This window comes from Gloeophyllum trabeum (assembly GCF_000344685.1).
Source record: "Gloeophyllum trabeum ATCC 11539 unplaced genomic scaffold GLOTRscaffold_00004, whole genome shotgun sequence".
Lineage (NCBI taxonomy): Eukaryota > Fungi > Basidiomycota > Agaricomycetes > Gloeophyllales > Gloeophyllaceae > Gloeophyllum > Gloeophyllum trabeum.
Window position 1 is genome coordinate 1391211 of NW_006920413.1, and position 16390 is coordinate 1407600.

Genomic DNA, 16390 nt, shown 5'->3' on the forward strand with positions numbered 1-16390 from the left:
GAAGGGGCAATGTAGGATCTAAAAGCGAGAAATAAAAACAAACTCACATGAGGGATGCAATTCCATCCGGAGACCCTGTATCCATCGTATTCCGTCCGCTCTATGATATTCAAACGCGTGGAAGATGCCCGGCGGCATGAAGAGGCATATGCGGCCGGATGTCGAAGACGTACTTACCCGGTCGCAATGCAGGACAGGCCTATGCGGACGCCTAATGTACAGACAACTGCAATGTTATAGATATGCATCTGATACGGATGCAGTGCAACATAGACAGTTATTTACCTATAACTCGCTCTACCTTAGCTCCTCGCCATCAGTGCACGCGAGACACATGGACACAGAATATTTACAGTAGACTGCACTGGCTAGACATATATCAGAAGCTGCCAGCAAGATATCAATAGTAATCAGCCAGGACGAAGAGCTTGCGTAGTCGACGAGAGCAGGTTCGAATATGCTGTGACCCAGCCGTGATGCAGCATGACCATGAATTCGGACAGAATCCGGACGGCGCTGTGGCTGTCGCTCTCGTCCACGACGTGCCTCTGGAATTCTGGTGTCTAGTATCGCGGCGTACATGTCTCTTTGGCCTTCAGATTGCTCTAAGTCTAACAACGTCTTCCAAATGACTCTGCGATGACTTGGGAGCTGGCTTACGAGGTAGGATAGCGATGATGGACTGGAGCCCCGATAACAGTGGTATGCTACTGCAGCAATGATGCTGTAGCTTTCCTCTGCTTCTGTAAGTATCCGATTATTTAGTATCTTCCCATTGTTTGAATATTTGCCTATGTCATTGTTCATGTAACGGTTGTTTGACTGTTTATTTGCTTGCGATCGACCAGTCCGAACCCTCTCTACTGAAGCTATTGTATTAGCATCGCTGACCTACTATTACCATCGTGGTTGTCTTTTGACTCCCTCCTGGCGCTGCTCGCGGCTGGGACAGGGTTGGGACCGCCTTCCAACCCTAGCCGATCCCTGTCCTCTAACCGCGCTGCACTACATCAAGTATCGCTTTTATCACGGGTAAGTGCGTTAACGCAATCGGTATGCATCCTCGATGCTTATCCATCATTTTACAGGTTTTGTACCGCTTCTTCCGTCCTCTGTCTAGCTTTCTTCCGGGTGGTTCTGCCAATGCAGCCCGCTTGAAAGGACTGTCACTTGGCAATCTCCTCATGCTGAACTAGGATACGACTATTGTGCTGATGTGCTTGTGAGTATCCTACTGTGGCTGGTTCTGCTACTGCTGTCATGCATTCAGCAGTGTTCATATTGGGATCTTGGTGAATGTTTGCATATCTGGACATCATCTATGCCCACAAATGTTCTGGAATGCGATGCAATGCATAGGAGCAATATGCTATGAATTTATCGTATCTTTCCGAGGCTTTATACGGTGCGATCGGCCGCTGCCATTGAGCACAGTGAGCGCGACATTCCTGACGGCGATGACGTTCGATCGGAGCGTGCAAGTGGCGGCGCGTACATGTCAAATCCATCAAACGAATTTTGTGTATTTAATGAGATTTATTCCATATTTTTACGACTACATACAAATGCTACAGCCATGCTCATCGTCGGCGACGACGACGAGAGGCCTAAAGCGGGCGGCGACAACACGCCGGGCGCCGACGCTGGCGTTGTCACCTGACCCGTGGCGGTACGCCCTAGGGTTGGGGTCTGCTACCAGACTTCTACCCGGACCGCTGCCGGAAGCGGCAAGGGCATGGTGGTCGACGGGGAAGACAGCGAGGACGGGGTGTCGAGCAGAGTAGCGGACGGCCTTATTATACTAGCGTAGGCGGTGACGTGTACTGTATGTAGACCGATGCTCGAGCGTTGAAGTCAAGGGGGACGAGGTGGGGTACCCAGGGGGGGCGTTCAGGTGGGGTGGCAAAATAAGGTTTTCAAGACCCCTTGGTCTCGCGTCTTGGGGCGTAGTCCCAAGTCTAAGGAATCTCGCTTTTGGTGTCACTCGGGTGCTCTGGAGAGCGAGCAGTTGAACGTAGAACCACTGCCGGAGAACAACATGTACGTCAAGAAAGCTCATTTTGAGCGGCCACATTTCGGCCGGCCTGACGGCCGCCTCAATATGGCAGGAGACTCAATTTATGTCCAGCAGGTAAGTAGCTACCCCCGAGGTCCGCATTGAGGGATACAGTACATGATCTCCTCAGAGCGGAGCATACCACCACCAAATGACCCCTAGAGGACGGATGAAAGAGGGTACGAAACCCCTCAGTACAAATGGGGGGATAATACCCGAAGGATATAAATAAAGTCATTCTAAAACGAGGTAAATAGCCCCTGTCCAACGAAAAGCCACGTGTTGCCACTGAAGCCAGCACTGTACTGATAACCAATTCCCAAGGGAATCGGAACAACGAGTAAGTATGCATACGGTTGCATCTATTCGCGTCCTTATATGTCCGCGGGGAGGTCTAACCCTTCGGCTTGATTAGTTTATGTTCATATCTTTAGTTGAGGCCCATCAGTATCGGTTGGCAGCTCGAACATGATGCGGACGACATGGAAGTAACCCGATCATGGGCTGCGAGTGCAGGTAAGATTTAAACAACACCTGCGCTCTAATCCAAGGTCTGTCCGCTTCGCACTGAACTTGACGTACTTCTCTGGTACTTGAGATCATCTTACTAAGAGCCCCACCTCATGGGAAGAAGTCTTGTTTTGCTGTGTGACACTCAAATTATTCTGCACTAACTTTACCACATGCTCGTGCTCGACATGTCTGTGTTGCCGTTGTCGCTTTAACAGTACGAGTTAGTGGCCCAGCTTGCCACAAATTGGCCACAAATCTGGAGATAGGTGGCGGTGCTATCTCCTTCGGACTCCGATTGGTCGACGCGTACCGGTCCGAGACGCGTTCAAAGCCGCGCGCTTCCTGAATCTTAGCTCTCGTTCCAGGTCGTTTGATTCAGCATTGCACCTGGTAACCTAAAGATGTATTCCGAAGACTCCCTGGATATTACAATCAGACGGGATGACCCACACTTGATGTCGGAATCTCCTCTGTTCCCTTCGCAATCTTCCAATACCGGGCCTGGCGGGGACGACCTTTCTCTGTCCGAACTGTCCCTGAACACCAAACCTGCCGCGCCACGGAAACGGTTCAGTTTATTTGCTCAGCCACCAGAGGAAGACTCGGTGGATCAAGACGACGAGGATAATGTTGAGGGCGAAGAGGAAGACGGTGAAGAGGCGGAGAAGCGGCGGAAGAGTGCTGCGCGGACGAGGGACGAGAAGCTTCAGCACGATCTGTTCCTTCTACGAAAGCTGAACTCGGCATTCTCTGTCTACAATGAGGCACTGCGAGAGGCCAAGACGAGCACCGAGGTGTGTCGTTTATTCTACCATCCAGTAACGCGCTTCGTATAGCCACCGTCCAGACAGTGTCCGCCCAGTTACAACAGACTGATGCGCTGCTGGATAAATACGTAAACATCTTATCGAAGTCTCACTCGGTTGCTGGCTTGATCTTTGACGAGAAATGGCACGGTGCAGAGGTGGTATGTCCATCTTCCTTCCGAGTCACCACTTTACATTAGCGCTTACGTGCCATCCATCTAGGACCAGGAAGAACTGGAGCGGGAGTTAGAAGAGGCGGAAGCTAGAGCTCGGCAGGAGGAGGAAGAGCGCGCACGTGCGGAGCAGTTAGAGCGTGAACGGCTCGAAAGGGAAGAACAGGAGCGGAAAGAACGTCAAGAGAGGGCGAGGCTAGAGCAAGAGAAGCGGGAACTAGCCGCGGCCTCGAGAGGGAGAGTAACTGGAGTGAGGGGGACCCGCGCTTCCATGCGAGGGGCGCGAGCGTCTTCACGTGCAGGCGAGTCGAAGTTGCTGTCTTCAGAGGATTGTGTCGCTAATAACACGTTCTACTCAGCCTCGACATCTGGTGCTCCTGGTCCCAGGTCAGCAAGTGGAACTGGCCAAACCGGGATTCCTCAGGGAGTGTCTCGATCGAGTTCTTCGCTCTCCCGAGGATCAGTAAAGAATAGAGGGAGATGGAGCTAAGTCGTAGTATGTGAGATACCCTGGTTGTCGGATGGTGGCACTGTATCGATATTTTTGCCTGCTGTATCACATTCCTTCTCCGTGCTCTATATACCACTGCTATGTATGGTTGTTGTAGGAGTTGAGTGAATTAACTCATAGCCTGGGATGCTAAAGGATGGCGAGCTAAAAATAGATCTTGATCGACAAGTACTAAGAATAGCACGCGGTCCATAATTTCTTGCAGTCATTTACGACTTGCACAAGGCCACTTGCAATCAACAGTACAATGCCCAAAGCCTCCGCCGCAAAACGCAAGCGCGACCATGAATCGGACGTCTCTGACTGGGATATATCCTCGGGGTCTAATGCTGACTCGGACGGCGAAATCGACATTTCGTCTGCACTGGTCGGAAAGAAACCCAAACTTGCGGCCCCGAAGCAGGATGAAGAGGGTGTACCAGAAGACGAGGATGATGATGAGCACCTGCAGGATATTATTCGGGAATCTATAGCGAAGCGCGACACCAAGGGGGGCACGGAAGTGCTGAAGAAGGTGAAGGGCAAGAATAAGATGGTCAAAGGCGAAGTCGGGGGAGGGAGTTTCCAGAGCATGGGTGCGTGCTTTTGGGGAAGAGTTCCTTAAAGGCCAGCCGCTAACGTCGTCTTCAGGGTTACATCCTTGGCTATTGAGGTCTCTGACGCTACAAGGGTACCGCACTCCAACACCCATTCAGCGACTGGCGATCCCGGCCCTGTTGTCCAACCCGCCTCGTGATCTAGTAGGTATGGCTCGTACAGGCTCTGGGAAGTCATTAGCGTATATGGTACCTCTCGTTCAACGGCTCGGTGGTCGTCACTCGACAGCGTTTGGCGCGCGCGCTCTGATTCTCTTGCCTGCTCGAGAGTTGGCGTTGCAAGTTCTCAAAGTGGGAAAGGAGTTGGCTAGAGGGTGGCATGCTGGAGAAGGTGATCACGCTGGAGAGAAGAATACCGACGATGGCAAGAAGGGCCAGGGTCTGCGATGGGGCCTAGTAGTAGGCGGTGAAGGGATGGACGAGCAGTTCGAAATGATCACGAATAACCCTGACGTGTACGTCGCAGAATATATTCCTCGTGTATATCAGCTGACAACCACTAACAAGAATTATTGCTACTCCCGGTCGACTGCTGCATCTCATTGTCGAGATGAACTTGGACCTCAAATCTGTGCAATATGTGGTGTTTGACGAAGCCGATCGTCTATTCGAGATGGGCTTTGAAACCGCTCTGACCGAGATTCTGCATCGTCTGCCAACAACGAGGCAAACTCTTCTTTTTTCCGCGACTCTCCCAAAGTCACTAGTGGAGTTCGCCAAGGCCGGTCTACAGAATCCCAAGCTTGTCCGCTTGGACGCGGAAACGAAGATCAGCACCGATCTTCGCATGGCCTTCTTCTCCGTCAAGCAAGCCGAAAAGGACGCCAGTCTGTTTTTCCTTCTGCGGAATGTCATCGGTGTCCCCCTCGGGAGCTCCAAGAGGGAAGAGGAATCCCCCGATAAGAAGGGCAAAGGAAAAGCCAAGTATGACCATGTAACAGGCCCGCATCAAACCCTCATATTCGCGGCGACGAAGCACCATGTCGAATACCTGACACAGCTGTTGTCAACTGCCGGGTACTCCGTCTCGCAGATCTACGGCTCATTGGATCAGACCGCCCGTACGCATCAAATGGATCAATTCCGGCGGGGACTGACAAACATCCTGGTCGTCACCGATGTTGCTGCAAGAGGTATCGATATCCCTGTCCTGGAGAATGTCGTGAACTACGATTTCCCGCAGGGGGCACGAGTGTTTGTCCACCGTGTAGGACGGACTGCTCGAGCAGGTCGCAGCGGCTGGGCGTGGTCATTCGTCACGAACACCGAACTACCTTATCTCTTGGATCTGCAACTCTTCCTGACACGCCCCATCAAGAAGGAACTTCCCCCAGGTTCCGGAGACGAAGCTTACACAGAGTCGCTCGTGCTCGGCACATTTGACAGGACCAAGCTGGACGAGGAAGTGGAGTTTGTGCGGTCCCTGGACGAGGAGAACCACAATTTACCCGCCCTCCGAGAGGTCATGCGGAAAGGCCACAAGATGTATGAGCGAAGCAAGGGCAAGGCGAGCCAAGCGAGCTACAAGCGGGCGAAGGAGATGATCAAGGACGGGACGAAGTGGGGGTTGGCGGGCTCCGAGGCCGGTATCCATCCTGTGCTCTTCAGAGGCAAGGAGAACGAGCAGCAGAGCCGGGACCAGGATCAGGCCAGGAAGGCATTGTTGCAAAAGGTCAATTCGTTTCGGCCTACGGAGACGGTGTTCGAGATCGGGTCGCGAGGGAAGACGGAGAGTGCGCAGCTTATGAAGGAAAGGCGGAAAGCGTTGGAGAAGGCTGCCAGTCGCGCCGTTGTGCCTATTACTCCGGTTGACTCGAGGGACTCTGATGCTGACGAGCCGGAGGCGGGATCTAGTGGCAAAGATGTGGTCATGGCCGACGAGGAAGAAATAGCTGTAAGTTCTGCATTATTCAATCTATGCTGTATTTGTCGCTCAAACCTATGCAGGCTGTTTTCGAAGTTTCAAGTAAGAAGAAAGGGAAGGAGAAAGCATCTAGTTTCCGAGACGAGGAATTCTACATGTCGCATTACCAGACCGGTGCCGAGACGGAGAAAGGGTGAGCAGCCTCCTCCTTATCTATTCTACATCGACTCAGTCATCTATTGCAGCTACTCCCTACGAGACGGCGCGTCCTTCGTCGAGCAAGCGCGCAACGCCACGTTCGACCTCACCAACGACGAAGGTCTCGCCGCGCAGAAGCGCATGCAGCTCACGTGGGACAAGAAGAAAAAGAAGTTCATCAAAGGCGCAGGCGAGGGCGCGGACAATGTGAAGCTCGTAAAGACCGAGAGCGGCGTGCGCCTGCCGGCTACGTACCGTAGCGGGCGCTTCGACGAGTGGAAGGCGAAGAGCAAGGTGCACCTGCCCCGGGTGGGTGAGGCTGAGCTTGAGACTGCGAGGAATAAGGGTAATTTCGGGGGGAGGCGGTTCAAGCATAATAAGGTGACTGCTGCGAAGCCGCTGGATAAGCTCAGCAAGGATTACGAGCGGAAGACACGGCAGCTGAATAAGAAAGGCGCGGGAGAGGAGGATGGACCCTCACCGAAGGGAGGGAAGAAAGGGTTTGCAGCGAGCAAAAGATACGGCGGCCAGACGGCGGGGCACGTCAAGAACGAGCTCAAGAACGCCGCGCAGATCCGGAAGGAGCGCAAGCTGTACGAGCAGAGGAAGGCCAAGAACGCGAGACCCAGTCGGCGGAAGGGGAGGCGGTAGTTTGTTGTTACCAATGCTCGCATGTACTCTATATACTGCTTCTGCTACTTGCGTTTTGTCGTGGAATACTCCCATCGTGCTCCGTCTCCCTGCACGATCTTTGCGCCCTCCTTCCCCGCTAAGAGGTCGACGCCTACACTTCTTAGGGCGTTCACGCACCACTCGGGGTACCCGGCGTCGCCGAAGTAGTTGTCGAAGAACTTGTGTAGGTAGTCCGGGAAGGTGCCCTGGAGGATGGCGTCGCGCGCGCCGCCCATTACTTGGGCTTGGAATGTTAGGTTGTGCATTGTGACAGCTGGGTGCGTAGGCGAGATTAAAAACAAGTCAAATGTTTGGTGTGAGCTAGACTGACCGTGAGCGGCGACGGTTTCGAGGGTGACTATGTGATGCAGCATGGCTCTGGTGGTTCCGCCCTTGCATGTCGGACAAGGGCAGTTCTCGTCTATCGGCACAAACTCTGTGGCATGTTTGCCCAACTCTGGTGCAAGGATCAGCGATTGTCGAGCTGGCTGCAGAATGGGATACTCTTACTTAGATTCATAGGTCCTTTGAAGGTGAGAGCCACGCCGAAACGCGCCGTACGTGTTGGGAACACACAGTCCGCCTGTTATTTGGTTGGTGGTCAGCGCTAGGTTGCTTGTTCGGATAAAGCTCACCATGTCGACGCCTAGTGCTGCGCATACGAGGAGATCTAACCGCCTGATTGTTTAGAAAGGTTGATGCACTGCAGGGAGCGTCTTACCTTCCGCAAACCCAACTCCCATGCAATATCGTGGCTCTGAAGAGAAAGGTATTTTCAGGACAAGCAACGACGGGATTCGCTGGGGACTCACTGTCTGCTGGGAGCTTATCTGCGCATTGCTTGACTCTGCCTTGCCTGTCAATTACTGGCTGGGTATTCGCATGGAAACGCACATTCTCCAAAATGTATCTGTCTCGGCATAATAAGCAATCCGAATATACTCCGAGCTTATTACCGACCTTTAGCTTCGCCCCCGCTCAACCCCCCAATCGCGTACCCCGCAACTCGGTCTTTTCGTTGTATCATCTCGTCGAGGCATTGATTTCGCAGTTCCGGATCAAGGCCGCCTTGGACGATCGCGAAGAGATTTTGGACGTCTGTTCTTCCTGATTTCTCGTGGTATTCTATGCAGCGGTCGAGCCACCGTACGGATCTGGCCATTGCTTCGGCGACGCGAGGACCTGTGGTTAAGCTGGATACTGAGACGGTATAGAATCAATCGTATGGAATAATATGGGTATGAATGTGGCCATACCAACGTCATCTAGCTGCATCATGATGTCTGCTCCGATGGCATGTTGTATCGAGATACTCTCCTCTGGCTGCAGGACATGAGCAGTGGATAATTTTCAGATATGCGAAGCCGTAACGCACCGTAAGCATAGTAGGTTCCCCAGTAAATGGGCTAGAGAACAACGCGCCCTCCTCCGTAATCTTCGTGAACTTGCTCAACGACACCAATTGGAATCCGCCACTGTCCTAGATAAGCCATCTGCATCTACGCAATCGATCTACGCGTATAATCCTCACAGTAAGCAGGTTATGCCGCCATCCTTGGAACTTGTGCGCGCCGCCTGCTTCTTGCAGGACCTTGGTGCCCGGGCGCAGGTTGAGGTGGTAGGTGTTGTTCAGGATGAGGGTGATGCCCAGGGATTCGACTTGCTGGGGGGTGAGGCCTTTGATGGCGGCCTGCGTGGCTACAGGCATGAAAGCGGGAAGAGCGGTAACTCCGTCTGCCGCGCATCGTTGTGTTATTGCGTGAGATATGGTCAAGGACAGGGAACATACGAGGGAGGGTCATGCGGGAGACTCTGGCTTTGGTCGTGTGACATGTGGCGAGGATCTCGAACTGAAGTGCCGGCATTTCTGCGGTGGGGGATAGTCCACGGCGCCCACGCCGTTGTCGAGGACGGCTGAATGGGAAAGGAATTCGTCGAGGGGCAGAGGAGTTAACGCCCGATGGGATCTGGGTGGCTATGCTATTCGAATGTCGATCTTCAAGCAGTGTATGTATTATCATAACTGCGAGTATATACATGTATCGGCTAATGTTCGGACAGCGCAATGATTAAATGGTTGCCTTTACCTGCTCGTACTATAGCGAGACGTCCGTCTAATAGATCTGAATGTCGCAGCGTGAACCCGACCTCCTCAACCCGCTTATTATTCACGTAAAACCCCTTCGACGACACCAACTGGCGGGCTGCAGCTGCAACGCACGCGTCAGACAAGTTTGTAAGACAGCAACAGGAGGACCACCTACACATCGACGGCACAAGGCGATGCTCATGGGCTAATCGCGCAAGCGGCTTTGCGAACAAATCAGATCCAGAAGAAAATACTAGACGGGGGTCTCCGCGCAGGGCAGCAATCACGTCTGCGGCTTTGATGCCAGTATAGTCCTTCGCGAATAAGGCTTTTGTGGCAGCGTGGGCTTGACGTAGGCCGTCGACTGTCACAAAGTGATAACGAGGTCAGTATGTGGCGAGAATGGCTAGGTAGTTACTCGCCCCCGTGGATCATTTCAGTGACCTCATCCGCGAGCAGATGCTGGGCTACCCGACGTTCGGGTGTATTCTAGGACAGCGGGCACTTAGTACATGTGTAAAGAGCGCGACAGCACTGCGTACTTTATGCTCGTTGAGCGAAGCGTCGATCGTCTCCATTGGGAGAAGAGTCAGCATTTTGAGCAGTTTTGGTACATCTTCGTCGGTCGTACGAGTGAAGAACTGGCAGTGATATAAATCATAAGTGCGCTTGAGGAGACGTTCCGCCGGTGCTCACCTGATAGAAATCAAATGGGCTCGTCATGGAGTCATCCAACCACACAGCGTTCCCCGCGCTCTTCCCAAACTTCTCCCCAGACGACGTAGTGAACAGCGGCGTCGTGAGACAAACCACCGCTTGGTCAGGCCCCGCGAGGCGGCCGATGAGATCTTGCCCCGCGAGGATGTTTCCCCACTGGTCGGAGCCGCCGATCTGGATTCGGCAGCCTCTTTTGCGGAATAGTGTATAGAAGTCGTAGGCTTGGAGAAGTTGGTAGGAGAACTCGGTGTAGGACATGCCTTCTTCAGATGAGAGACGAAGCTTGACACTTCAAAGCCCTTGCATATTAACCGTGCCATCCCAAGAAAGAGTGTTTGCGACAGTGGGACATACCTTTCTCTCCCTAGCATAGTATTCATTCTCGCATGGACCCCGACAGTGCGCAGAAACTCCAGCAAACTCAGGTCCCTAGTCCATTCGAGGTTATTGAGCACCTCCGGAGACCCAATCGTCGGCCCCTCTTGCTTCCACCTCCCCTCAGCATACTCCAGCCCTTTCCGAAAGAACACCCCCATACTATCCGCGAGCCTCCGCGCGTTCCCCTCGATCCGCTCATTCGCGAGACTATCCCTGTCCCTCGCTTTCGCCCGCCCCGACGGGTCGCCCACGAGCCCGGTGGCGCCGCCTATCTTAACGCACTTCACAAGAAAAGACGCGTGGCATAGGGAGGGGCACTCACGACGGGATGGACGGTGTGCCCGCGGACGTGGAAGTGCATGAGGCACATGAGGGGGAGGAGGTGCCCGACGTGCAGCGCGGGGGCGGTCGGGTCGATGCCCATGTACACGGTCTGCTTCTCTCTGAGCAGCTGGCCGAGAAGTTCAGGTCTGCCGCGCGTTTAGAGTGTTGGCGGGGACGAAGAACTGAGTGCTTACGAGGATATTTGGGAGACCAGCCCGCGACGCTTCACGTCTGTTAGGAGATCGACTTCCATGTGAAAACTCCTGAAATGAGGCAGCTTTGCAAGCCTTTTCCCAGCCCGCAGACGCGCCCCTCCATGGCGGAATACCTGCATATTATTAGCAGGCACAACCACTCAAACTCACTGGCAGACTGAAGCTGGTAGTGCTGCTCAATTCTTATTTCGTTCGTCCGTTCGTCTGTTCGTTCGATTGAGCGCGTCCAAAAGAGTGAGGAAGCAATGATGGCCGGTGATCCGGGACCACGGTCATGTGATGTGCTCACCGGTCGCGGCAAGGCATCGAGAATTTTCGTGGCTAGTTATATGGACGAAATCCGTCGACGTAGATTACATGCCACATCATTCTCCTCATAGCGATTCTGAGATGTATGGACCTGGTGCCCAGGCTGAGTATTGACCCAATCGGGGCTCTTATCATGCTTGTGCATATATCTCGAAAAAGCCTCAGGAAATAAATGTGCCGGCCACCAACGGAAAACATATCACATGACCGTGGTCCCGGATCACCGGCCATCATTGCTTCCTCACTCTTTTGGACGCGCTCAATCGAACGAACGGACGAACGGACGAACGAAATAAGAATTGAGCAGCACTGGTGGCTGCAAAACCAAGATCGGATCGGGAGGGCTACTAGTACAGCTCGGCGCTTGCCGGCAATTGGGCCTCATGCCAACCTCAGTGCGCATGCGTCCTCTATCTTCCTCTACTGGGCCCTATGACTGTACTTTCTCTGCATTCTGCAGCCATACGTGGGGCGCTGGGAGCTCTGTCCCAAGCTTTTCTGATACCATTGCTAACCGAGACGGTCACTTTACAGTGGTTCTTGAAGTCTTCAGGTTGGGGCGACCAATGAGATCAGGTCTTGTGCAGCGGAACAGCGTGCCTCCTTCCGCAGTCCGAAGCACTTCAAGCAGGTTTATTTGTCCGAAATTCAAATAGACCGCAGTGACTCTATCCTATTGTCTTTATAACTGGAGAGCTGAACATACAGCCCTTCCGCAAGTCACGCCGTCGCCATGATCAGAGCCGCAGATTTCTACCGCGATTACCAGTACGCTCTCGAGCACGACTTTGAGAAGGATGGTCAGCCCCCGTCATGGGCGGCTGGCGGACCTCAGCACTGGGGGTCCGAGAAAGCGAGGGTACACTTTGACCGAGAGGTCACCAAGATCGCGCTCAGCAAGGACGACAGCAAGCTCGTGGTCTGCCTCACAAAGGAGGTTAGGATATACGATGCTGGCTCGCTGGACCTGCTCCGGACAATTCATTGTCCCCACCCACCAAGTGCTTATTTGAGCGCGACGGGGGATGTCCTCGGGATAGAAATGGACATCAGGGAGGCGATGCGGATGAACCATGTTATCACACTTGTCGAACTCGGCGACGACACGCCAAATGCGCTTATCCCAGCGGACGTCATACAGGCGGCTGCTCGCTCCGCTGCCAGCGCTGCACTAGATGTTCTATCGCAGCACCCGACGAATTGGTCTACAGAGGATATCGAGTCGACAGACCTTGTCCAGAAAATATCGGATGTTCTGGGCACTGCGTCTGCAGTGCGCGAGGAGAATCGAGGGCGGTTCTGGGACGGCAGCTTCACTTCTTGGGGCTACCCGTTCAACCAGGACGGGTCGTCCTTATTTTATGTGAAACCTGACCGGAGGACCATAGGAGTCGTCGACGTGCACGCGAGCCTAACAAGCGGGCTGACGGAGCGCTTCAACCTCGTTGGCCATGGCGATGCCGTCATGTGGGTCGGGCAGAGTCCCGACGGCCAAGTGCTGGCGACTTCGTCTTGGGATAAGACGGTGCGTCTGTGGAGTCCGGAGGATGGGTCTCCTGTGAAGATCTTGCAGGGCAGCACAGGCCAAAGCTGGACTGCGTGTTTCTCTCGGGACAGCCAATTTATTGCAGCAGGGTCGGGAGATAAGCACGTGCGCATCTGGAAAATAGCAACCGGAGAGCTCGTACATACGCTCGGTGGCCACACTGGGTGGATCAGGAGTCTGCAGTTCAATGCGGAGGGCAAGTATTTGGTTGCAGGAGGCGAGGGCGGGGCTGTCAAGGTTTACGACGTAGCCACCGGCGAGACCGTCCAATCTTGGCAGCTCAAGGCCGACAGTCGTACCGGCACGTTCCTGGAAATGAACCAAGTCGATTGGAAAGGCGAGCGGATATTCATCAAAGCCCCGGACGGACGCATCGTCGTGTATGACGTCCAGCAACACTGCAAGTGGGAGCTCGCGCCCGATGTTCAGTATTCGAGAGGGTTCCGTTATGGCAATATGGTTGCAGCTGAAAGCGGAAGGAGAGTTTATTCCGCAGATTTTGATCAGTCCGTCCGTGCTTGGGAATTGGATTGAGGTCATAATCCTATCTTACCTCAAGTCCTTAACATATCATTTCTGGTGATGTGCAAGGCAGACCTTTCTTCCGTGGACTGCCGGCACTGATGGGATGCTATTCCAGCCTGCCACTGCGGCTCTGTAATAATATATGATTTGTATGCTACCGGACATAGGTCTTCCCCATTGACTGAATCGCGTGGTCTTCAAGCGCTGGAACCCTGACGGGATGCCCTGAGACACAAATCTATCAGCGGTTGAACCAAGCATCGGTGCACGAGTGCCTGGATGATCGCGCAGCTGCAGATCCATCGAGTCATCCCGACTGCGCTTTCCCGGCATCTGCATGTCACGGCCACTTTCGACGGACGTACATAAGGACCCCTGATAATAGGTATCAAGGCTTTGTGGAAACGCGGACAAATTCAGCCAATTTAGACCCCATCAGGCCTCATTTTTCGCGGACAGAAGGACCCAAAAACGGGAGCATGTCTGATTTTTTTCGCGGACATGGGCACCACGCGCTATGAATGCCTTATGCTTGAGCGGACACTGGTAGGCTTATGGTGGAGGGGTTACCACTTCACCCGGAAGTGTGTAGTCGATTTTCTGGACGCTAGGTTCGATCCTCAGCGTAGGCATGTGTTTTTAAACTTTTTCTCTAAATGATGGATGTGGTCATTGTGGGTCCCCATCCCATGTCGTAGTAGAATATGTCTATCCAGCATTTATTGAGTTCTTGTAGTTCACATACTAAAACCATAATCATACATGGAATGACAGGCTACTCTGCACTACTACACAGATTGAATTATCAACGTCAGCCACCCGGCCGAAACTGGCATACATCCGTCCATCACCCCACCCACACTTCATGGATAGCTGCGAGACCTCCGGCTCACACACTGTATGGGATCCAGAGGAATGGATAGGGCACGGGAAGACCTACCCAGCTGATGACCTGCCCGAAGCGGTCTCTTTGGCTCGAGATGTGTTCTTACGAGGTATTCCCGATGGACAGATTCTGAGTGAAGATAGACGAACATTGCGGTTATGTGATGCCGCGCTGCGTCTATTTAATGAGTTCCATCTCGAATCAGAGATGGCGAAGTTAGCTTCAGCAGTGGAAGAACTGGCGAAACTCCGCCGCAAACGCAAGGCGGTGAGCGGTGCGGATATGGTTTCTGACGGTGAATAGAGTGGTGTTGTAAATATACATTACTAAAAGAGCAAAATTGATACATTTCAATGCCTTATCCTACAGCGCGGACAAAGGTCCTGTAAGCAGAGCCCTGATCAGAATCGCGGACATTTTCGGCCAAAATCCGCTCAGGCCACATTTTTCGCGGACAAAACGGCCCAAAATCCGGAAATTTGGCGCGGACAAACCGGCCGGATTCTCGGGATTTAAAATAAAGCCTTGATACCCATTATCAGGGGTCCTCGTACATACCCCGGGCATAGCTGCCCGTCTAGTAGATGGTTATTGTACACCTAGCGCTGGGATACGTACATACTGCGGATTTTGTGTTCAGTTCCATGATCATATGTCCTGCAGGATTAGAAACTTACGATACCTGCCGACTGATTGATTGGCCTTGCGCGGCCCGCCCGATGCGGCCATCTCTGATAGTGGTAAGTATATAAGCATTTAACACTATATTCCACATGCACATGCCTAGGAATTCGAACGTGGGGAGAGGGAATATGGTGAGCATATTATTAATAGGTTTCGGTGGATATGTTGCGTAGTTCTCTAAATTCGACACCACGCACGAGCTCGAGGAAGGTCGCGAATGTACAGTCTGTCCATTATTGGGTTTTCCTGGCTGTTATTCGCCCCCATTTGCTCACATAACATGAGAACTGTTCGCGCCACCTCGCAAGATATCCGATACCGTAACACACCTGAGGTCGGAGAATTCTGCCACTCGACTTTCTTCGAATATCCCCTTATATGCCATTGACCGACCGGTGCTGCGTCGAAACGCAAATACCGGAAGCAACGAAGAGACAAGGGTGTCCATCAAATGATCTCTTTGACGTTCGCAGTCTAACTTTACAGTGCTTTGCATAAAAGTCCGGAAACCGCGATTCGCGAAATCTTGTTTGTGCCAGCCAAACAAACCTATATGGGGTAGTCGATCACCGTAGCGCGGGCTGTGGACTGGTTGGCGGGACGCTTCGACATCCATGTATGAGGGTCGTTCTTGGGGGATTTTGACCTCTGCGTGCTCGATATCCTGAAGAGATACAGATCTGAACGTTATATAGCCTTGAGACGGGCATTTGTGTCCCAGGAGTGATATAGGCTGACTCGAGGACCGTCGCGCCCTCGGTCAGGTGTTACCCTATAAGGTATTGTTTGGCTGGGACAAACAGAAACGCGCGAAACGCAGTTTCCGGACTTTTATTAGGCTCGATACCAGCCACTTCGCAATTCAAGCTCCGCTCGTAATACTCGCTACACTGCGAAGCGGCTGGGAACTACGGTCGCCCTTTTGGCGGGATGCGCGTGACACGCGCCAACTATGAGTGGGACTTCGTGATTTGAGAGCCTCATAACTCAGAAAAATCATGCCTTGGGAGATTTACACCATTGTAGGTTTTGAAGGCCATAGATTCATTTGACATAGGTCAAATTTCGATGAATTTGGACTGACTCAAGGAGAAAATCCTCTTTTCTCACCTATTCCAATCAACTCCATTCGCTTCAAAAACATCATTGAACAATGTGTGCCAGAGACGATTTTGTACGTCTGAGGGGGCAAATTTTTCTAAGTCGGAGTCACGCTTGGCGGGGAAAGTTGTGACCCCGCTATGTGACTGTCCGTTGTCACCAGTCCGTTCGCAAGCTCACGCCTTCCATCACTCCGAAACCAAAAAAGGAAGGCGTGTGCATTGCGT

The 16390-nt window shown here is 52.9% G+C and overlaps 6 protein-coding genes across 6 annotated transcripts; 4 read left to right on the top strand and 2 right to left on the bottom strand.

The window, feature by feature from the left end:
* The first annotated feature begins 2948 nt into the window (after positions 1–2948).
* On the top strand, positions 2949–4185 carry GLOTRDRAFT_115240 (uncharacterized protein). Its single transcript, XM_007866168.1, has 4 exons — positions 2949–3363; positions 3417–3536; positions 3598–3850; positions 3908–4185. The coding sequence occupies exons 1-4, from the start codon at positions 2971–2973 to the stop codon at positions 4036–4038; spliced, it is 897 nt and encodes a 298-aa protein (XP_007864359.1). The 5' UTR covers positions 2949–2970; the 3' UTR covers positions 4039–4185.
* Positions 4186–4296: 111 nt separating this feature from the next.
* On the top strand, positions 4297–7362 carry GLOTRDRAFT_58441 (DEAD-domain-containing protein; the record flags this gene model as incomplete). Its single annotated transcript, XM_007866169.1, has 5 exons — positions 4297–4634; positions 4690–5110; positions 5163–6549; positions 6603–6712; positions 6765–7362. Coding segments are annotated over exons 1-5 (2844 nt in total), but the record flags the coding sequence as incomplete, so codon positions are not given.
* GLOTRDRAFT_73874 (Queuine tRNA-ribosyltransferase) lies at positions 7000–9254 on the bottom strand (the record flags this gene model as incomplete). Its single annotated transcript, XM_007866170.1, has 12 exons — positions 7000–7663; positions 7721–7846; positions 7900–7972; positions 8025–8059; positions 8111–8146; positions 8202–8236; positions 8284–8299; positions 8350–8589; positions 8646–8712; positions 8765–8869; positions 8921–9123; positions 9179–9254. The coding sequence occupies 12 exons, from the start codon at positions 9252–9254 to the stop codon at positions 7413–7415; spliced, it is 1263 nt and encodes a 420-aa protein (XP_007864361.1). The 3' UTR covers positions 7000–7412.
* A 91-nt stretch (positions 9255–9345) lies between these two features.
* GLOTRDRAFT_99296 (tyrosyl-tRNA synthetase) lies at positions 9346–11276 on the bottom strand. The gene is made up of 8 exons (XM_007866171.1): positions 11092–11276; positions 10896–11043; positions 10550–10845; positions 10175–10484; positions 10021–10119; positions 9901–9967; positions 9654–9842; positions 9346–9599 (listed from the first exon to the last, which is right to left on the bottom strand). Exons 1-8 carry the CDS (start codon positions 11148–11150, stop codon positions 9436–9438), a joined length of 1332 nt encoding a protein of 443 aa, XP_007864362.1. The 5' UTR covers positions 11151–11276; the 3' UTR covers positions 9346–9435.
* A 1586-nt stretch (positions 11277–12862) lies between these two features.
* Positions 12863–13225, top strand: GLOTRDRAFT_7349 (WD40 repeat-like protein; the record flags this gene model as incomplete). Its single annotated transcript, XM_007865657.1, has 1 exon — positions 12863–13225. A coding segment is annotated over one exon (363 nt), but the record flags the coding sequence as incomplete, so codon positions are not given.
* Positions 13226–14357: 1132 nt separating this feature from the next.
* On the top strand, positions 14358–14681 carry GLOTRDRAFT_127599 (uncharacterized protein; the record flags this gene model as incomplete). The annotated part of the gene is made up of 1 exon (XM_007866172.1): positions 14358–14681. One exon carries the CDS (start codon positions 14358–14360, stop codon positions 14679–14681), a length of 324 nt encoding a protein of 107 aa, XP_007864363.1.
* Positions 14682–16390: the final 1709 nt, after the last annotated feature.